Source organism: Bos grunniens, chromosome 10 (assembly GCF_055505025.1).
Source record: "Bos grunniens cultivar Pamir isolate PY7600 chromosome 10, Bosgru_T2T1.0, whole genome shotgun sequence".
Lineage (NCBI taxonomy): Eukaryota > Metazoa > Chordata > Mammalia > Artiodactyla > Bovidae > Bos > Bos grunniens.
Genome location: NC_141174.1, coordinates 30,243,672 through 30,265,856, shown reverse-complemented (window position 1 = coordinate 30,265,856; position 22,185 = coordinate 30,243,672). Strand labels below are relative to the sequence as shown.

Here is a 22,185-nt window from a genome sequence, read left to right as displayed (position 1 = left end):
ATTTACCTACCTTTTCTCATTCAGTATTCTATTACCTTTATATGAAAAATGTAATATGTTTTCTCCTAGTAATTCATACCCTTTCCTGAAAATTTTAAAAATATGTAAAACCACTGTATAAGAAGAAAAATTATCCATCTTTCTACCATGCAGGTATAATGGCTATAAATATAGCTCCTTTCCATTTTTAATAAATCTTTATATTCCCTCAAACTTGTTATCATATTAAATATATTTATGATATATTCAATATATTATTTTATTACAAAATATGTCAAGGTGGTTTTAGTTGCTCTGTACCTCAAGTAGAACTTTTTCCCCTAATAGGTCTTGGTATCTTGATGGAGACACACTACTAATAATCATTTGTGTTGGCATTGTGTTCCCTCTTGCACTTCTTCCTAAAATAGGTAAGTCTCTAGAGAAGAGGATGTTATTTGTTTATAAGAAAAGAGAAAAAAGAAATAACGTTAAGGGGCTTTTAAATTTCACAGTTCCACAGTTTTATCAGAAGGTGATTGTGAATAATTTTGAACTTGGATTTATTTTAGGTTGTTCAGCCTTCAGCCCTGCCTAGTTAACCTATTACTTGGTTTGCAGTAGTATTTTGTCTGCCCCACTAAAATAAAATCTTTACAGCGGAACATTAAAGAGCAGCCTTTCCTTACAGTGTGCCATTAGTGGTAAGCCAGTTCCAATTCTGCCGTACAGAGCTACATAAATGATCTGTGACAGATAGTCGGAATGTTGTTATTCTCAGCCCTAAGCCCCAGATACCAAGCAGTGTAATAAAAAACATGCCCGAGATGTATAGCTCTAGCTGCATGTTAGGATCACTTTCCTTATAAATTGCTTTTTATTTTACTGTTATTTTACAGGCTTTCTTGGCTACACAAGTAGTTTATCATTTTTCTTTATGGTGTTCTTTGCTCTTGTGGTAAGTTTAAAATATACTGTATTACTTATCTCCTCACTAAAATTGAAATCATTGTGTTAATGTCTTTTTTTCTCTTTACTCTGTTTTTTATTGAAAAGGTATCCCATTTTATTTCAGTGTGTTATTAAAAGCACTTTTATTCTGCAAAACTGTTTCCTTCATAGTATCTATTTTGAAGAAGCTTAGCAAGAATAGCATTTCAGGTTCAGTTTCTCTGTGCTTAACTAGAGAGAAGAGCACACCAGTTTTGTTAAAACCTTGGAGTATAATTCTTTGAGTAAGTCTAAGTATTCACTTATTTCTGTACAAGATTGTGTATGTATGTTTATGTTTTGGGGGTTCTCAAGCATAAGAATCAGGCTGGTTCTAAGCTGTAAAATCAATTTGAATCCTAATCATCTTAATTTTAAAACTTAGTTCCATTAATGAAACCAGAGCTTCAGGGGTTTACCCACTGAAGAGATCTAGTAAGAATTGGAGTGCCTGAATTCTCTCCCATCTGATTTATTAAGCATTGGTTAAGCTGTCATAAAGTTCACTGCACAGAAATACTGTTTTTCACATGTGGAATATTTTTTTAAATTAGCTCATTTTAATTATAGGAAAAATATCTCTCAGATGGTAAACTTTTTATAAAATAATTTAATATGAAGATAAAAGAGAATTTAAATTTCTGATTTCCTTTTAATTCTTCTAAAACAGATTGTAATATTCCAAAGACTATCTTTCTGTGAAATTCTGGGGGGAAAGATCCTTTTCTTTTTGCTTAGCAGCTTATTCCACAGTCAGTATCTGTCCAACTTTAAGTAGGATTAAACATTTTAAACTTTCCAAAATACGTGCCTAAATGGCTTGATTAAACTCTTAAAATCATAAGCTTATTTAAACTCTCCTGGGTTATTGAGAAATGAATGAAAGAAACATGCCATCCAAAAGAGCAAGACAACACATCATTAGTTAAACCATAGGATAGAACCAGATTTCCAAGCTGTCAAAACAATCTAGGATGCATACAACTTAGGCCAGACTATCTTCTGGAATACAAGGATAAAATAACTTTAGATTATTTAAATGAAGTGAAAGTGACCCTGGTTCCAGTGTACAGGAATATTTATTTAATGAATGCTCTTAAAACTAAAAATACTTGACAGTGTTTCCATTTAACCATTTGTTGAACTTACCAACATTAGAATCATTGCCCTCCCTCCACAAACTGTCTGACTTGTATCTTATAAGTGAGTTGAACATACACTTATTTAAAAGACCTTTTTCTTTCTGTCTTATTGAGATATAATTGACATACAGTGCTGTGTAAGTTTAAGGTGTGCAGCATGATGACTTAACTTACATATATTGTGAAATGATAAGCACACTTCTTAGGTGTCACATTAAGAGGGGAACAAAAAATATTTCCATCATAATTTGATTGTTGAAAAGCATCTACGTGGTTAAGAGTGGCCTGTATTTGCAAATGAACATACAGATATTAAAGAGAATCAGTATACATAACATTGAATATTTTCTTCACAGATAATTGACCACACAAGTGCTGCATAGGTAGGAGTAATTAGGTTTTTATAGCCAACAGTTTGAAGCAGGTAAAATATATTGATACCACACGTCTATTGTAGTTTTCACAGTATTCATTTCTGTCATGGCAGATACTCTTTAATTTGATGCAGATTTCTCCTGTAGTTGTCATATGGAAATAATACCCTTATTCTGCATTTATTATCCTACTTTACAAACCATGTGCTCAGATTTTTACCTTTGAGCACAGTTTAAATTTGGTCTACTATGAGGCAGTGAAGACACACTATGTCCTTCCTTCTTACTTCTCTTTTAATTGGCATGTAGGCATACCTCAGAGATATTGCAGGTTCAGTTCTGGACCATTGCAATAAACCAAGTCACACACATCATTTCTGAGTATGTACAGAAGTTATGTTTACACTGTACTGTAGTCTATTAAATGTACAGTAGCATTATGTCTAAGAAAACAATGTACATACATTAATTTAAAAACACTTTATTGCTTATTCAGCCTTAGTCAGTGAAGTTGCTCTTTTGTGTCTGACTCTTTGCAACCCCACGGACTGCAGTCTGTCAGGCTTCCCTGTCCATCACCAACTTCTGGAGCTTACTCACACTCATGTCCATTGATTTAGTGATGCCATCCAACCATCTCATCTTCTGTTGTCCCCTTCTCCTCCTGCCTTCAATCTTTCCCAGCATCAGGGTCTTTTCCAGTGAGTCCATTCTTTGCATCAGGGGGCCAAAGTATTGGAGTTTCAGCTTCAACATCAGTCCTTCCAATGAATATTCAGGACTGATTTCCTTTAGGATGGACTGGTTGGATCTCTTTGCAGTCCAAGGGACTCAAGAGTTTTCTCCAACACCACAGTTTAAAATCATCAATTCTTTGGCACTCAGCTTTCTTTTATATTCCAACTCTCACATCCATACGTGACTACTGGAAAACCATAGCTTTTACTCGATGGACCTTTGTTAGCAAAGTAATGTCTCTGCTTTTTAATATGCTGTCTAGGTTGGTCATAGCTTTTCTTCCAAGGAGTAAGCGTCTTTTAATTTCATGGCTGCAGTCACCATCTGCAGTGATTTTAGAGCCCAAGAAAATAAAGTCTCTCGCTGTTCCATTGTTTCCCCATCTATTTGCCATGAAGTAATGGGACCAGATGCCATGATCTTAGTTTTCTGAATGTTGAGCTTTAAGCCAACTTTTTCACTCTCCTCTTTCACTTTCATCGAGAGGCTCTTTAGTTCTTCTTCTCTTTCTGCCATAAGGGTGGTGTCATCTGCATATCTGAACTTATTGATATTTCTCCCGGCAATCTTGATTCCAGCTTGTGCTTCATCCAGCCTGGGATTTCTCATGTTACACTCTGCATATAAGTTAAATAAGCAGGGTGACAATTTACAGCCTTGATGTACTCCTTTTCCGATTTACAACCAGTCTGTTGTTCCATGTCCAGTTCTAACTGTTGCTTCTTGGCCTGCATACAGATTTCTCAGGAGGCAGGTACGGTGGTCTGGTATCTCTTTCAGACTTTTCCGCATTTTGTTGTGATCCACACAGTCAAAGACTTTGGTGTAGTCAATAAAGCAGAAGTAGATGTTCTAAGTACTCAGCCTTAAAAAGGAATGAAATAATGCCATTTACCCCAACATGGATGAATCTAGAGATTATCACACTAAGTGAAGTAAGACAGAAAGAAAAAGGCAAAGATCATATGCTGTCACTTACTGTGAAATCTTAAAAAAATGATACACATGAACTTATTTATAAAGCAGAAACAGACTCACAGATACAGAAAGCAAATTTAGGATTACCAAAAGGGAGAGAAGGTGGGGACAAATTATGAGTTTGGGATTAGCATATACACACTGCTATATATAAAATGGATAAATGACAAGGACCTACTATATAGCACAGGGAACTATATTCAATATCTTGCAATAACCTGATGGAAAAGAAAAAAATATTACTAAAAAACACTATTACCTGAGTCTTCAGCAAGTTGTAATCTGTTTTAGCTAGTGAAAAGTCGTCCCTTGATCAGGGTGGTGGTTGCTGAAGGTTGGAGCGGCTGTGGCGATTACTTAAGATAACAATGAAGTTTGGTGCATACACTGACTCTTGTTTTCATAAATGATTTCTCTGTAGCATGCGATGATTTTTCTGTTTGATAGCATTTTACCCGCAGTAGGACTTCTTTCAAAGTTGTAGTCAGTCCTTTCAAATTCTGCCATAGCTTTATCAGTTAAGTTTATGTAATATTCTAAATCCTTTGTATTCATTTCAGCAATCTTCATAGCCTCTTCACCAGGAGTAGATTCCATCTCAAGAAACCACTTTCTTTTCTCCTCCATAAAAAGCACTCTGAATCCATTCAGTTGTGTTGTGAGATTGCGGCAATTCAGTCACTTCTTCAGTCTCCACTTCTAATTCTAGTTCTTTTGCTCTTTCCACCATGTCTGTAGTGACTTCCTCTGCCGAAATCAGAGTCATCCATGAAGGTTGGAATCAGCTTCTTCCAAACTTCTGTTAATGTTGATATTTTGACCTCTTCCTATGAATCACAGATATTTTGATTTCATCTAGAATGGTGAATCCTTTCCAGAAGATTTTCAATTTATTTTGCTCATATACGTCAGAGGAATCACATCTCTGGCACCTACAGCCTCATGTAATTGTTTCTTAAAGAATGAGACTTGAAAGTCAGTATTCCTCCTGAAATCATGGACTACAAAATGGATATTATGTTAGCTGGCATGAAAACAACATGAATCCTGTTGCACATCTCCATCAGAGCCCTTGGATGACCAGGTGCATTGTCAATGAGCAGTAGTATTTTGAAAGGGGGCTTTTTTCCTGAGCAGTAGGTCTCAACAATGGGCTTAAAATACTAAACAGATGTATTGTCATCTAGGCTTTGTTGTTCCATCCATAGAGCACAGGCAGAGTATAGATTTAGCATAATTCTTAAGGGCGCTAGGTTTTGTGAAATGGTAAAATAGCATTGTGCTATTCTACTTAAAATCACCAGCTGCATTAACCCCTAATAAGAGAGTCAGCCTGTCCTTTGAAGCTTTGAAACCAAGCATTGACTTCTCTCCAGCTATGAAAGTCCTAGATCACATCTTCCAATAGAAGGCTCTTTGGTCTACTGAAAATCTATTGTTTAGTAATCACCTTCGTCAATGATCTTAGCTAGAACTTCTGGATAACTTGCTGCAGCTTCTACATCAGCACTTGCTGCTTCACTTTGCACTTCGATGTCATAGAGATGGCTTCTTTCCTTAAACTTCATGAACCAGCCTCCACTGGCTTCAGACTTTTCTTCTGCAGCTTCCTCACTTCTCTCCCTTCATAGAATTGAAGAGAGTTGGGGCCCTTGCTCTGGATTTGGCTTTGACTTAAGGAAATGTTGTGGCTGTTTTGATCTCTATCCTGATTATTAAAACTTTCTCCATATCAGCAATAAGACTGTTTCACTTTTTTTTTTTAATCATTCGTGTAGTCACTGGAGTAACACTTTTCATTTCCTTCAGAAACTTTTTCTTTGCATCCACCACTTGGCTAACAGTTTGGTACAAGAGTGCTTTCGGCCTATCTCAGTTTCGCACATGCCTTCCTCACTGCGCGTAATCATTTCCAGCTTTTGATTTAAAGTGAGGGATGTGCAACCCTTCCTTTCACTTAAACAGAGGCCATTGTAGGCTTATAAATTGGCCTAATTTCAATATTTTTGTGTCTCACAGAATAGGGAGACCCAAGGAGAGGGAGAGAGATGGGAACTGCCAGTCAATGGGGCAGTCAGAACATACACAACAGTTATGGATTGTTTGCCATCTTACATGGGCACAGTTCATGGAACCCCAAAACAGTTACCATAGTTACATCAAAGATCACGGAGCACAGCTGATTGATCACTATCACAAATATGATTGTAATGAAAAAGTTTGAAATATTGTGAGAATTACCAAAATGTGACACAGAAACACGATGTGAGCAAATGCTCTTGGAAAAATGGTGCCAATGGCCTTGTCTGACACCGGGTTGCCATGAACATTTAATCCATAAAGAAAGAACTTCACAGTATCTGTGAAGTTCAGTAAACTAAAGCACAATCAAATGACGTATGCTTGAATTTATTATAGACTCTTTTATTAGTTTTAAAATACATAGTGATTAAGGAAAGGAAACATGTAGATAGTAACCCCAATTTTTTTGAAGGATTCCAATTTTTATTATTATTTTAATATTATTAATATTAAACATTAATAAACATTAAATGTTATTAATGTTTAATAATATTAATCCTGATAATATTAGGATTTTTTTTTTCCATTGTACCTTTTTTCATTAATTATTTTTATCGCTATGCTGTGCTTAGTTGCTCAGTCCCAGAGAAGCCTGCTGGGCTTCTCTGTCCATGAGGATTCCCCAGGCAAGAATACTGGAGTGGATTTCCATGCCTTCCTCCAGGGGATCTTCCCAACCCAGAGATTGAACCCAGGTTTCCTGCTTTTCAGGCAGATTCTTTACCATCTGAGCCACCAAGGAAGCCCAAGAATACTGGAGTGGGTAGCCTATCCCTTCTCCAGGGGATCTTCCTGACCCAGAAATCGAACCAGGGTTTCCTGTATTACAGGCAGATTCTTTACCACCTGAGCTACCAGGGAAGCCCCATTTTTATCAATCAATTCAGATTAGTCACTCAGTCATGTCTGACTCTTTGCGACCCCATGGACTGCAGCACGCCAGGCTTCCCTGTCCATCACCAACTCCCACAGCTTGCTCAAACTCATGTCCATTGAGTCGGTGATGCCATTCAACCATCTCATCCTCTGTCGTCCCCTTCTCCTCCTGCCTTCAATCTTTTCCAGCATCAAGGTCTTTTCCAGTGAGTCACTTCTTTGCATCAGGGGGCCAAACTATTGGAGCTTCAGCATCAGTCCTTCCAATGAATATTCAGGACTGATTTCCTTTAGGATTGACTGGTTTGATCTCCTTGCAGTCCAAGGGACTCCAAGAGTCTTTGCCAACACCACAGTTCAAAAGCATCAATTCTTCATCACTCAGCTTTCTTTATGGTCCAACTCTCACATCCATACATGACTACTGGGAAAACCATAACTTTGACTATATCGACCTTTGTCAGTAATGTCTCTGCTTTTTAATATGCTGCCTAGGTTCATCATAGCTTTTCTTCCAAGAAGCAAGCATCTTTTAATTTCATGGCTGCAGTCACCATCTGCAGTGATTTTGGAGCCCAAGAAAGTATCAATATGTGTTTGTAAATCTATGTAGCATTTATTATTAAATTTTTAAAAATTGGCCCATAAAACTATTATTTGCTTAAATTATGCTCTCCAACAATGCAAATCAAAACCTACACTCTCATCTATTGTCCCACATCCTTGAAAAAAAAATTGAAAGTTTTAGTCACTTAGTGGTGTCCAACTTTTTACTACCCTGTGGACTATAGCCTGCCAGACCCCTCGGTCCATGAAATTCTCCAGGCAAGAATATTGGAATGAGTAGCCATTCATCTTCCCAACCCAAGGATCAAACCCAGGTCTCCTGCATTGCAGGCAAATTCTTTACTGTCTGAGCCACCAGGGAAGCCCAGATATTTATTTTGCTTAAAATTTTTTGACATAAATTTTTTCTCCAGCTGAAATATCTAAAAATTTAAAAATAAAGTTTGTTGTAACAGTGGCTCAGCATGATGGTGTCTTTTTTGCTTTGTTTTTGAACACAAATTTACAGTGTTTCTAAAAGTTCTTACGATATTGTAAAGTTAAAAAATAAAATAAAATTTTAAAAAAATAAAAATAAATAAAAAGCACAAAGAATAGAAAATGCAAATAAATAAATAAATAAAAGTTCTGTCTTGAGACAGAATAATAACAGATTGGTATTCTAATACTAATATTAGAACTAACATTTTAGTAAGTAATGAAAATAGAGAGCCATCTGAATGGATTTTGGTTAGATTTGGCTTTCCTTCTGTGCACTATGTTAGTCATCAGAGTTGTGGTAGTTTAACTAGGATACTACTTGTAAGGATCTGTCCATCTCGTTGGGAAAATAAGGTAAATTTGTTAGAAAAAAAATAGAGAATAACATAGTTAATACATAGTTAAATGTTGATATATCTGCTTCAGAATAGAAGTTATAAGAGTTGAGAAGAGAGAATGATCACCAACAGCTAGAATAAAGAAGGATGTGGAGGGAAATAAAATTTGAGCTGAGCCTTGAAAGATGGGAAGGTCTTGGAGCAGAGAGAAGAAGGAAAGGCCTTCTGTGCAAGTGAGCAAGTGTTTCTGATGCTTAATCTTTTTTTTCTTTCTTTTTCTTTCTAACCCCTGGGTGGATCTTCTTACTGTGCTCTGCCTTCAGCCTGAGCAAGGACCTCCTGTTACCCTTTGTTATTGGGTATCTTCCATGCCTGTCCTGTACTTCTGCTTTCTAGGACATCACTTCTGTCTCCCCCCGGGCTTGGGCTTGAGGTGGGTCTCTGCAGAGAAATAAGCTCTAGTAACTGAATTTTATGTTAATATAAATTCAGGCTGCTAATGATATTTTCTACACTTGATCTTAGCCAGAAGGCTGAGAAGTGGTATTTTCTTATTAACAAAAAATAATAATTACATTGCATTTTGGAGCATTGTTTTGAAGTATTTGGATTTGCAAGTCTGGTGACAACAGCTGATAAAATGAAGTGGCTCACATACCGACCTTTATCAATGTCTCTGGTACATGATCAGTAAATGGTTCTTGCTACTGCCTCCACTAGTAGTGAGGAGGAAATGTGAGATGCTGGGTTTGGAGCAGGGCTGAAGAGAGAGACCAGCAACAACCTTCTACCCCACCCCATCCTCACCCGCTTTGGGGAAACATATCAGAAAAAAATCGTGAAATTATTGCTTTTGATTTTTTTCCTCCTAATAAATTGTCTATTTAGTTTTATTTCATATGAAAAACTTACCTAGAAATGTCAAAGCAACTTGCTCAATTATCATTATAGTTCTTTTTTTTTTCCCTTGGTGAGTTTTAAATAAGAGTAATTTTTCAGTGCACTCATTAACTTAATCCTGAAAGTATATTTTTTTCAGTTTATCACTATATAAAATTTTGATTGAATTAGTTAACAAAACTAGATAGATAGCAAATAGGAGTAGTGTTTACTTACTTGTCTGCTACAAAGGACAGATGCTTCCTTTATTCCCCCTTGCCCTTTTGTTTGCTGGGTTTCAGCCCAGAGCAAGGATTTACGGAATAATTATGTGCCCTGAAACAACCACAACAATGGTGATGCTGGCACAACTCCACTGTAGGTCTAGGAACAGGATGCCCACAGTTAAGAGTAAAATCCTAACCATTTTCACTGACTGTTTCTGGGGAGTAGCATTCTCCTGGATTTCTTTGAATTTTTTAAAAAATTCATTTTATCATCTCTAGTTCCTTAGCTTTGTGCTCTTATTCTTTGCCAGATTCATCCACATACAACAAAATAACATATTCTTTGCCAGATTCATCCACATACAACAAAATAACATAAGTCTTAGAACAACGAGGAAAAACAGTGCCCATGCATCAGCCATCCCTCCCCCTTTGCATCTGCCTGTGGTCATTTCTAAAACTGCTATTAATATTTCTCTATCTGCTACTGATGCCAGGTCCACAAATAGCCGTATAGGGGAACATCATGTTCCCATTCTGAGCTGCATTTTCTTTTAATGCCTTGATACTATTGGAGTTTTGAAAGCTGTCAGGAGAGTATTCTCAATGTTCAGTGGGGGAGATCTCCACTGAATAGATACACAGCACCCCCACCCTCCCCCACTATAGGGCACATGTCAAATGATGACCCTATTCTAACCAGGGAAAATCCCATAAATAAAATATCTTCTGTTTGCATATTATTTGTTATAGTTCTGTTTGCATATTATTTGTTATAGTGTTAAGATTAATTGAAAAAATGCTGACCTATTTGAAATCAATTTCTTGTCATGAGATTTGTAAGAAATAATCTGATTCTACTTATTTTTACAGGTAATAATTAAAAAATGGTCCATCCCTTGTCCTCTGACATTAAATTATGTAGAACAGTATTTCCAGGTAACAGTTTGTTTCTAGCTTTTTGTTTTATTTTAAACTAAAATTTTTTGACTAATAATGGTTTTTGCCTAATTAATAAAAAAGTATGGCTATATTGCATTTTGGAACTTTGTTTTGAAATATTTTTATTTGAGAGCCCAGTAATAATAAATTCATCTCTCTCTCTCTTTTTTTTTTCCCTAAGTGTTCTAACTTTTAATAACTGTTGGTTTCTCTCTTTCCCCTCAATCCTCTTAAACAGATTTCAAGTGCTACAGATGATTGTAAACCAAAGCTCTTTCATTTCTCCAAAGAGGTGTGTAAGTTATTAACAGATACTTTCGGTTGATTTTTCACATTTCAAGTTTTAAGAGATTTGTGTAACAGAGTCTCTTAGGTCTTTGTACCTGTAACTAATTAATTTTCATGAAAGTGCTAAGTATAGGGTTGCTTACCAGAAGAATAATATTATTTAACACAGGGTGGCCCATTATGAAACAGCCACCTTTTTTTTTTTTTTTGGCATGCCTTTAAATGGAGCCTGTTTTAAATGGGCCACTGCCTAAAAGAACAGATTTACCGAATGTCTGGTCTGGCCAATAAGGTCCTCTGTGGATACAGACTTCCTGTTGCCCTCTGGACTTGTAAAGCTAAATAGCCAATTATATCAAAAACTCCTCCCCTGTGAGTAGAACCTTGGTCTGTGGCTAAACAGCCTCATGATTGGACCAGCAATTGAGCACTGACAATGTGTCTCCTGGCTGACATTCCAAAGTTAAAATTTGTGATGCCTATAGCAGAAGCTGAAAGACCAAGTCCCCTTGCCTTCTCCGAGAGCCCTACGATACTGGAAATGCCTGCAGGAGCCCCTAAGCATCAGCAGAGGAGACAGGAAACTGTTATCTGGATGATCTCTACTTTAACCATTCTAGAAGAGCTCCATGTCTTCCTTGTTGCTGTAGGCTTCTTCATGTACAGTTTTTGATTCTCTAAAGTGGAGGTCCTAGACGCTAGAATACCCTCCACTCATGTGCAACTCTATTAGTATAGCATTTTAGTGTGATAACTCCTCCATGCAAAATTCTCCTTTTTATTCCCCAGGTTTTTTGTTTTTGTTTTTTTGGGGGGCTGTGCTTCATGGCTTGCGGGATCTCAGTTCCCTGACCATGGATTGAACCCAGGCCATGGCTGTGAAAGCCCAGAATCCTAACCACTAGGCCATCAGGGAACTCCCTTACTCCCCAGTTTTAAAATGAGAAATGTCTGTCTGGCCCCACAAGGGAGATTACCACATCTTTTGCATAGTAATGGCTTCCGCATGTCTTAAAGATTTAGGTAGGGTAATTAATAAGTCAGGAAACTGAGAAATATATGAAAGAAAGTTTGTGAATTGAACACTCTTTCCCCTAATTTAGCCTTGGGAAATATTCCAGCTTTCCTTCCTCCCAGCTCTCTTCAGATATTTTAGGAGGAGGTCTTGTGTCTGAAGACAGGTCTTCAGTCATTTGGAACTTCTTGTGCTAAAGAGCCTTAAATTAGTTAAGGAGAAATTTTTTGGAGTAGAAAAGAGAAAGTAAATCATTACCATCCACTTGTAAAGACAGTATTTTCACTTAGATGGTAACTTTTGTTTGCTTTGTAACTTTCTCCGGTTGTTAATTATTCTAAATTTAAAAACAGCAACAACTTGTGATCGTATATTCCAGTGGATCACCAAGAATTTGTTGGTCTAGACTAAATCATGTTCAATCCCATTGAAAGAGACCCTAAAGATGCTGCTGCTAAGTCACTTCAGTCGTGTCCAACTCTGTGCAACCCCATAGACAGCAGACCACCAGGCTCCCCATCCCTGGGATTCTCCAGGCAAGAACACTGGAGTGGGTTGCCATTTCCTTCTCCAAAAATGCTAAAATGTATTAATACATTCACTATTCTCTTAGAATAAGTGGGTACTTAGGTTGACTTGGTGAAAGCTGGTTCAAAAGCGTAAGTATTAATGCTGCTTAGGGTAGTAAGATATATTTAAGATTTCCTAATACTTACATTAGGAAAGACTGAGAATTATAATAAGATCATTTCTAAAATTTTATTATATTTGATTTTATCTAAATGTTATTTATCTTACCTAAATTATTTTTATCTTACCAAAATAATATAGAAGCAGTAGTGACTGTAGTAAAAACAACATGGATAGAAGCAGCCAAGAAATATTTCAGCTAGTACAGACAATCCACCTATCAAGTAAAATACTTGCTAGTGACCATAACTGTGTGTCTCATTTAACACTAATAACAACAACGTGTTTTATAAACAGATGATTTATGAAAAATGAAATATAGCTAAATTTATTTTTTAAAAAACTGAGTTTATTTTCAAATGAAATAGTAGTTTCAACAGAGTACAATTTAGTAATTTAATCTTAAATTTTTTTTTTTTCAGAGTGCTTATGCCATACCAACCATGGCTTTTTCATTTCTATGCCACACCTCAATACTGCCCATATACTGTGAACTTCAAAGGTACTATAGAATCCTGGAATATATTAAATGTATTCATTGCTTCTTTTGACTTCTAGGACTTTCAGATTGAATGATATTCGCCTCCATGAATCCCTTCCCTCCTATCACTTGATTCTAGGTGTTAGTTCTGTCTAAGTTGAGAATATTTCTTGGAAGCATAATCCTTTGCACAGTAATTTAAAATCAGGAATTCTGTTGTGTAGTTATTAATGAATCAGGGCTTGAGTGATTAAGGAATCCTTATATCTATTTATTTAGATTAATTCAGATGGTGCTAAGTCACTTCAGTCGTGTCCAACTCTTTGTGACCCTATGGACTGACTGTAGCCTGCCAGGCTCCTCTGTCCATGGGATTCTCTAGGCAAGAATACTCAAGTGGGTTGCCATGCCCTCCTCCAGGGGGTCTTCCCAACCTAGGGATCAAACCCGTGTCTCTCTCTGATTCTAATTTTGCCATTTTTGTCTTTTAGCCCTTCTAAGAAAAGGATGCAGAATGTAACCAATACAGCAATTGCTCTAAGTTTTCTCATTTATTTTATATCTGCACTCTTTGGGTACCTCACTTTTTATGGTAAGCATATTATTTCATTATGGATGACAATATAAGTTGTTCTGTAGTTGATCTCACACCTGAATATGGACTTTGTTTCTGCCTTTCATTAGCAAGTTAATCTGTTCAGGCTGACAGAATTCAGTGCACTCCTGTGGTAGCTCTACAGGTCTTAAAGAACTAATTTTCTTTCTTTTAAAAGAGTGGATCAAGTTCAAGATTGATAACTTTATATGAAAATTTTCTTAAAATAAACACCTAAAAATAAAATATTGGGCTGAGAAACATTGAAGTCTTTCTGTGAAGGAAAAAAAAGTACAATAATGATTTTATTTTTTACGTTGAGATTTCAATATATTAGACTCTAGTTCAGCAGTTTGGGAGATTAAGAGCATCAGTCATCTTAATGGCAAAAGAGCAAGTCAAGGAAGGAAAGAGTTTCGTGCTAGACTGTAGTTGCACACTTGGGTCAGAGACCTCTGCCTTCAGACTTAATTCACACAGCTCTGCGGTGGGTGTTCTGTGCTTTGGCATGACCTTTCTCCCTAAATTCTTAAAAGACACTTTTAAATTCATAAAAGTGAAATTTTCTTTTATTTTTGAAAGGTTACATGCTTAGTGTGTTTTGCTGTCTTCTGATAAGAACCTCAAGAAAAACTTAAAAGTCTACAAGAGAAAAACTTGTAAGCTCTCTTGTTTAATTTGCAGACACACTTGTTTAATTTGTAAACAAACACATAATAAATTACACTCAATTTGTCAAATTCTTGAATGCACTTTTCAGTCTATGAATGTTCTTATAACAACACTCCAGATAGACGGCTATTATTGTTCTTGTGATATTTAGCTGTTTTGACACTGAATTCATGGTGAGTGGCCTTGTGTATATGTGTTTCAGGTTTTAGACATTCACAATGAGATGTAATGGTTTTACCTGCCTCTCAGATATTTTTCAGCTCTGACAAGTTTTTGGACATTTACTTGCATAGCCACCTTTCCTAAGCCCAGTAGAAAGGGTCTGGATTTTGAAACCCAACAAATATGGTTGAAAAAACCACTCTGCTCTAACTAGCTATGTGATCTTGAACAGGGTACTTCACCTTACACCACCTTCATCTCTTCATGTGTAACACAGAGATAATTGTATAGCATTGTATTGAAGAGGAAACAAGTTGTATGTACAATGCCTATTACAGTATCTGGCACACAGCATTATTGCAATAATTTCATAATTTCAGGTGCTCTTTTTTCAGCACTATACTTCTCTCCTTACTCTCATTAATAAAGTCTAATTTAAATATGGTAGCTTCTGTATATTATTATTAGCGTATTATCTTGGAGTTTTCAATGTGTGAGAAAGTTATAATTGCTCTCTATAGTGCTTTTCTGGCCAACTCTACATCATTTCAACAGTAATAAAAGCAACTGATGAACCAAAATCTGCTCTTGCATTTTAGTGCTGTGTCAGCTAAGAGAGGTAGAGCTCTGCACACCATCAGGAAGAGCATACTTCCTACTTCCAACATGATCCTGGATATACTACAAGGAAAGCTAAGATAGATGGTTTAATGTTTTTTGATCATTAGTAGGGAAACAGCATTTTTGAAATACATGAACTATTTTTGGTTGTTAGGTTTGTTTCTGTACAGAGTTGAGCACAGTAAGACCTTTCTGTAGCAATGAGATACTCCAGCAGGGTCTTTGTTAGGAATTCAGCAAAAACTTTGTATAATAGCTGTATGTTTTTATAAATTGAAATTGTCACCTGGCACAAATACTGTTCAGTTCGGTTCAGTCACTCAGTCATGTCCGACTCTTTGCGACCCCCATGAACCACAGCACACCAGGCCTCCCTGTCCATCACCAACTGCCGGAGTCCACCCAAACCCATATCCATTGAGTCGGTGATGCCATCCAACCATCTCATCCTCTGTCATCCCCTTCTCCTACTGCCCTCAATCTTTCCCAGCATCAGGATCTTTTCAAATGAGTTAGCTCTGCGCATGAGGTGGCCAAAGTATTGGAGTTTCAGCTTCAACATCAGTCCTTCCAATGAACACCCAGAACTGATCTCCTTTAGGCTGGACTGGTTGGATCTCCTTGCAGTCCAAGGGACTCTCAAGAGTCTTCTCCAACACCACAGTTCAAAAACATCAATACTTCGGTGCTCAGCTTTCTTTATAGTCCAACTTTCACATCCATACATGACAACTGGAAAAACCATAGCCTTGACTAGAAGGACCTTTGTCAGCAAAGTAATGTCTCTGCTTTTGAATATGCTATCTAGGTTGGTCATAACTTTCCTTCCAAGCAGTAAGCATCTTTTAATTTCATGGCTGCAATCACCATCTGCAGTGATTTTGGAGCCCCAAAAAATAAAGTCTGATGCTGTTTCCACTGTTTCCCCTTCTATTTGCCATGAAGTGATGGGACCAGATGCCATGATCTTAGATTTCTGAATATTCTAGTTAGGGATCTTCAAAATTGAGAAAAGGTCCAAAAAACGTGCCTCCTTTTATTCCCTATGGATAAACAGAACTATCTGTAGGAAACCTTAAATGCCTGCCAATTTCCAGGATAGCCAAAAAGTAGTTATGTAAAAATTCCTATGAGATGTTAGGAGCCGTGTTAAATTGTACGAAAGTTTATATTAAAGGGGAAGTGGAGGAAGGATGGATTTTAATACATCTGTTGAAGTAACATTTATTATGTAAGATGCAAGGTGTTTTATATACATTGCCTAACTCATACCTTACAACTCTGCAAGATACAGGTTCAGATAGATTGGCCACCTTGGCTAGTACCTGCAGTTAATGAAGAATGAGTTGAGGTTTGCATCCAGTTCTGACTCTCTCCAGAATCAATGCCTGTATTTCTGTGCTACCTACCTCCTCAGGAATTATGCCATAGAATCCATTTTCCCGTCATTCTCAGAGTGAACTTTTGGAAAAACCTGGCATACTTAAGTTTCAGGTATATCTCTACCTACCTACCTATCTACGTATCTGTCTTTGCTTGAACACAGAGACTAAATATTTTCATCATGTACGTGAAATGTTTCCACACAGGGATTTTCTTGGTTATCAAGTAAGAGTTGTTGTCTCTAACTTAACCCTTCTCCACTGATTCAAATTCTTCAGAATATCCACATTTTATGTAATGGAGAACTGTGCATCTAAGAAAAATCACACGGTAGGTTGGTAGGTAGGTGACAGAGAAAAGGAAAGAAAGAATGGTATAAAAGTAGTTCCTTCTCCAAAGACAGAAGAAGATTCAGGAATTGGTTTGCTGTTCACAGTGTTTTCTTTTTTGCGGTATAAGTATATACTTTTTTGCAGTATAAAAGTGTAAATCTTTTACAGTATTTTTCTGTTGGAATAGCAGTAGCTTTCAGTCTTTCAGAAAGAAATTGCTGATTGAACCTGAGGCCTTATCAGAAGGGCTTGTCACCGATTAAGGCCTGGGTGGAGTGACCTGTCCAAAAATAGAGGCGTGTCTCCTGCGTCTCCTGAATATTAGTCCAGTGATCTTTCAGTTATTCTTCAGGAATCTTTATAAAATCATCCCCTGTTTGACAGTGTATATTAAACAGGACAGCCACCTGGCTTCAGTAGAATATACATCTTGCAGGAATCACTGTTGGGTCCTTCCTGAGATTTGTAGAGATTTGTCTGAATCCGGAGAAGTGTGCTGTCCTCTATCCCTTACACATGTTAAGGCTCAGCTAAGAACACAGAACTGCTGGCTCAGGAAAAAGCCTTTTATCTCGGGAAAGTAGATATGTGACAGGTATTTTGAATTTGTAATAAATCTAGTTCCTCAGGCTTCTGGAGCTGCTTGGGGTCCTTTTATTCAGTGTTCTTAAGACTCAGTTAATATCTAAATTTTGTCAGGTTTAAGGGACCAATAAGTATGTACCTAGATTAATGATATTGGTTCTGATTACAGATGTTGAAGCATTATAAGATGAGGAATAAAGTGTTCCTCTGGTGAGCAGGCCAATACCCAAATGTTGCGTAATAACCAGACCATTTTAAAAGTCTACAAAGTTGTTAAGCAATGTGTTAATAATTCATTTTTATGATTCAGAAAGTGAAAATAGTTTGCCATGTGTCTCCAAAGACTCACAAGTATCTCTCATATTTGGGACTAGAATTCAGCTTTCCTGGCTCTTCTTAATTTCTTGCCTGGTCCATTAGTCCTGTATTATGTCAAGTATGTCTTTGATACTTTCCACAATTGGTTTCTATCCCATTTCCATCGTTACTAATCTAGTTCAGATTCTCATTACTTCTCAGTGATTATGACAGTAGCCTTCTGTTAGTCCTGTTTTGGATCTCTTTTTCTTACAGTCTGTCTTCCTACTTAGTTTAAATCATAACATGCTGTTCTTCAGAAGCCATTGCATCTCTGTGGCCTACCAGATTGAGTCCTGACTGTACAAATAGCTCTGTTGCTTGGTCATTCATGCATTTCCAGCCTTATCACCCGTCGCTGTTGGCTCTATAGTGCAGTCTTTCAGCCTCTCTAGTGCTCCTGGGCTGCTTGTTTTCTCAGACGCAAATTCCCTTTGTTGCTTGGTGGCCTCTGCTTGTGCTGGTTCTTGGTTCCAGAACTTCTCCCTCAACATCTTTGAGTGTGAGCACACATAGGTTAATTAATGTAATGCTCTCAGCAACCCTATAGGTCAACATATTATTGTCCCCATTTTACAGATGTAAAAACCAAGAGACTCAAAGAAGTTAAGTTGCTACTAAGTAGTAGATTTTGAATCTTGGTCTGTTCAACCCCCGAGTTCAAGTCCCGCTTCTACTGTCTCGCTGCTCACTATCTCAGGATGACTCTCTTCAGGTTTTCCTGAATTTCTTTCATGTTCATCCCAAAGCCATAGTTATCTTTCCCTGTTCAAAATCAGCATAGTTCTTTGTTTAGACCTTCTGCCACTTAAGTGCGTATCTGTGTTTATACACCTTCTATTATATGTATGTGTCTTTCATCTTATCACCCTTTAAATTTTAAGGTCTTTGAAAACAGAGTTGTGTTTGATTTGTTTTTTAACTTTCTCCAAAGTGACTTTCCCAAAGCATTCGGTCTCAAATTAAAAAAATCCACCACTGTATTTTAAGTAGAAACTCATCTTTCCCTGCATGGCAGTGATATGAAGTTCTCTTGAGTACCCACTCTTCACAGTCCTCGTCTGGCCTGGGGTGAGGATGACATAAGGGTAGAAGCAACACCAGGGAGCAAAGCATGGTCTGCTCGCTCCGATTCTGTCGCTGACTACCACACCGGCTTGCTGAGGGAGCCATTGCCCTAGCACTGCATTCTCCTTTATGAAACACAAATCTATAGATGAAATGTTGATGAAGCAGGTAACATGCGTGAGACTATAAGGTCCTAGAAAACATCATGATATTAAGGAAAGGCTTTGGCATCAAAAAATTTGGATGTACAGTCCTACCCCTTTGTCTTGTATGATCTTGGGCAAGTCAGTTAATATTTTTAACCTGGTGGTTTAGTCACCAAGTCATGTGTGACTCTTGCGACCCCATGGACTGTAGCTCGCCAGGCTCCTCTGTCCATGGTATTCTCCAGGCAAGAATACTGGAGTGGGTTGCCATTAGCTACTATCTTATATTGTTATCACAGGGACCAAATTCAGCAGTACACATGAAAGCACTTTACAAAATAACATAGATGTTGCTTAAAACTTTCAGATTATGGAAAAGTTCTAAAGAGATTTTTTTTTTTGAGATTAAAAAAATATATATATATATATATATTCATTGTCATAATTTTAGAGAATCTGCCTGGGCTAATTTCTAGTTACATTAAAAGAAAAGACAGCAAGTTCCAAGAAGATGTTTGACTAATGTGTCTGTGTTTCGTAGGATAGGAAAAAGGCCAGAGATGGATTTGGTACCGGGACTCCAAAATCTGCTAAGATCTGTTTGTGCAAAGGCAAATAGCGTTGCTATTATTAACATCTCAGTAGTTTATAATGTGATCCTTATTTTTTTGAATTTACAGACAGTGTGGCGTCAGAATTACTGCAAGGTTACAGTAAATACTTGCCACATGATGTTGTCATCATGACTGTGAAGTTATGCATACTATTTTCTGTGCTTTTGACAGTCCCTCTAATCCACTTCCCTGTAAGTACTCTTCAAGGTTTTGTTCCTCGGTGTTGCAGCTCCCTAATATGGCAACACTAATTCTTTACAGACTAGAATGTTTGAATTGCATCTAGTCTCGTGTATCTTATTCATTTGTCAAGGGATTGATCAAAGACCTCATACTTGCATATGGCCCCATGAAAGCACAAAAAGAACAGTGAACCGCTAAACGAATTTGTGCTTTTTCAGATTTAGTTTAGATTTTCGCTTTCCCACAGCATTGTTTCCAATTTAGAGACCATAGTTGTTCTAAAGTTTTTGGGGTTTTTTTCCCCCTTTAATTCTGTATTCAAAAGAATGTGTATGAAGAAGAAAAAGTCAAGTCAGCAAAAGTAAGCTCCTTCTGGTTTATTGGAAATTTATTTAATCTTAGTCACAAATTTTATTTGCTCTAGAATTATAGTTAAGGGACAGAATGGATCTTCATTCTGCATTAGTTGTGATACATAAGAATCTTAGGAATTTCTGGGAAAATAGAAACATAAACTTTGGGTACAAATGCTTCTACATGAATATCTTGAATCCCTAAACAGTGAGTTCCTGAAAACCTGAGCCTTCCCGATGTTTGCCCCCTTCCTGTGTGAACTGCAGTGCCAGGAGTGCAGTGGGGGCTGGATAGAAGTTTGTGGGCTGTGACCGCCTGTTGCCTGCCTTGGCAGTGGGAAACATCATGGACTACTTTTCTTATTTACATGCCGTGAAACAATAATATAAAACAGTAAATGGAATTTCTTTACCATGGCATGACTTCTGTTTCTGTTTTGAGCCATTTGTTCTTTTATCTGTTGAATTTCCTGAAAATGATACCCTGAGATTTCTTCACACAGTGTTATGGTTAGTAATTTTGAAAATTATGCAACCTAAAGAAATTGCATGTGATGATTTTTTCAAGAATTAAACCAAGACAACTTTTATGAAGGTCACACAGATAGGTACATTTCTTAGTTTATGTGCAACAAATACTTTACAGTAACAGTCCAGGCTATATTTTGGGCATCTAAATGGTTTGGAATATCATAGTACCCGTGCCATACATGGGTTTCCCTAAGCAAGTAGTGTGGCTTTGACACTTCCTCTTTGCTTAAATCTGTTTCTTTTTCTGTTTTACAGGCAAGGAAAGCTTTAATGATGATGTTTTTTTCCAATTTTCCGTTCTCATGGATTCGCCATTCTTTGATCACTCTAGCTCTCAATATTGTCATTGTTTTACTTGCAATATATGTTCCTGACATTAGGAATGTATTTGGTATAGTTGGTAAGTTTTCTATTTCAAAAATTCCGTTTTCTAAAATAGGTAAAATTATCATCTAGTCTCACATCTAAATCTGGCATTCTTTTTTTTTTTTTCTCCCCACTTTAAGGTTCCAGTACATCAACGTGTTTGATTTTTGTGTTCCCAGGACTGTTTTATCTTAAAATGAGCAGAGAGGATTTTCTTTCCTGGAAAAAGTTGGGGGTAGGTTGGGTTTTGTTTGTTTCTTCTAAGAATCTTATTTTAAGAAATAATTTGTCATTTTTTAATTAAGTCTTTTACCTACATCAAAAAAAGTTAATATATTTTGAACTATATACATTATTGGAGAGGATGAAGGTTTTAAAAAATAATTCTAATTTTTCTTTATCTTTTCCCTTATTTCTACAGGCATTTGTTTTGCTCATCTTTGGTATTTTGGTTGGTAATTTTAGTTTAGCACTCATTATTTTTAATTGGATTAATAAATGAAGAAATTATTTTCCCACTTTGTATGAAGCATATTTTACCTCCTTATGCAAAAAGGAATGATTATGGAAAGCACCTTGGATGAATCCTCTTTATATGGGTTAACATTTTTGCAAACATAACAGAAAAGCAGAACAAAACAAGAGTGGGTAGGAGAAAGTAGATGTAGCAGTTTTAATCAAAATAAGAAACAAACTCAAAATGCTCTTAAGTGTGTTGAGCATCTTTGTGAGTTTATTTTTTTGAATTAATAGGGTAGTTTTAATGTTTACAGAGATAACTGAGCAGAAAGTACAGAGAGTTCTCATATATTCCCTCATTCTAGCACCCCCATACTTTCCCATGTTACTGACATCGTGCATTAGTGAGGTACATTTGTTATACTTGATGAGCCAATGTTGATGTATTATTATTAACTGAAGTTCATGGTTTACATTAGAGCTCACTTTAGATGCAAGCATTGGCAACCATGAACCTTTTTACTGTCTCCATAAAAACCATGAGCCTTTCCTAAAACATTGGTGGGATCATGCAGTATCTAACCTTTCAGACTGGCTTCTTTCACTTAGCAATATGTGTTTAAGTTTCCTCCATGTCTCTTTATAACTTGATAGCTCTTCTTTTTAGAATCACTGATAGTGTTCCATTGTAT

The 22,185-nt window shown here is 36.8% G+C and overlaps 1 protein-coding gene across 17 annotated transcripts in view; it reads left to right on the top strand.

Moving 5' to 3' along the window:
- Nucleotides 1-21,552, top strand: part of SLC38A6 (solute carrier family 38 member 6) — a 70,044-nt gene extending 48,492 nt beyond the window's left edge. For 11 of the 17 annotated variants that reach the window (XM_086320400.1, XM_086320387.1, XM_086320395.1 and 8 more), the window contains 10 exons: nucleotides 328-410; nucleotides 879-937; nucleotides 10,524-10,589; nucleotides 10,831-10,884; nucleotides 13,008-13,087; nucleotides 13,558-13,658; nucleotides 19,668-19,792; nucleotides 20,924-21,068; nucleotides 21,175-21,269; nucleotides 21,456-21,552. In XM_086320400.1, the coding sequence (XP_086176526.1) occupies nucleotides 917-937; nucleotides 10,524-10,589; nucleotides 10,831-10,884; nucleotides 13,008-13,087; nucleotides 13,558-13,658; nucleotides 19,668-19,792; nucleotides 20,924-21,068; nucleotides 21,175-21,269; nucleotides 21,456-21,536 (768 nt within the window). In that variant the 5' untranslated portion in view covers nucleotides 328-410; nucleotides 879-916 and the 3' untranslated portion in view covers nucleotides 21,537-21,552. Of the gene's footprint in view, nucleotides 1-327; nucleotides 411-878; nucleotides 938-8,633; nucleotides 8,778-8,867; nucleotides 8,978-10,523; nucleotides 10,590-10,830; nucleotides 10,885-13,007; nucleotides 13,088-13,557; nucleotides 13,659-19,667; nucleotides 19,793-20,923; nucleotides 21,069-21,174; nucleotides 21,270-21,455 lie in introns of those variants that run through there. The other 6 variants (XR_015134232.1, XR_015134231.1, XR_015134233.1 and 3 more) reach the window with 5 other exon arrangements.
- The last annotated feature ends 633 nt before the right edge of the window (nucleotides 21,553-22,185 follow it).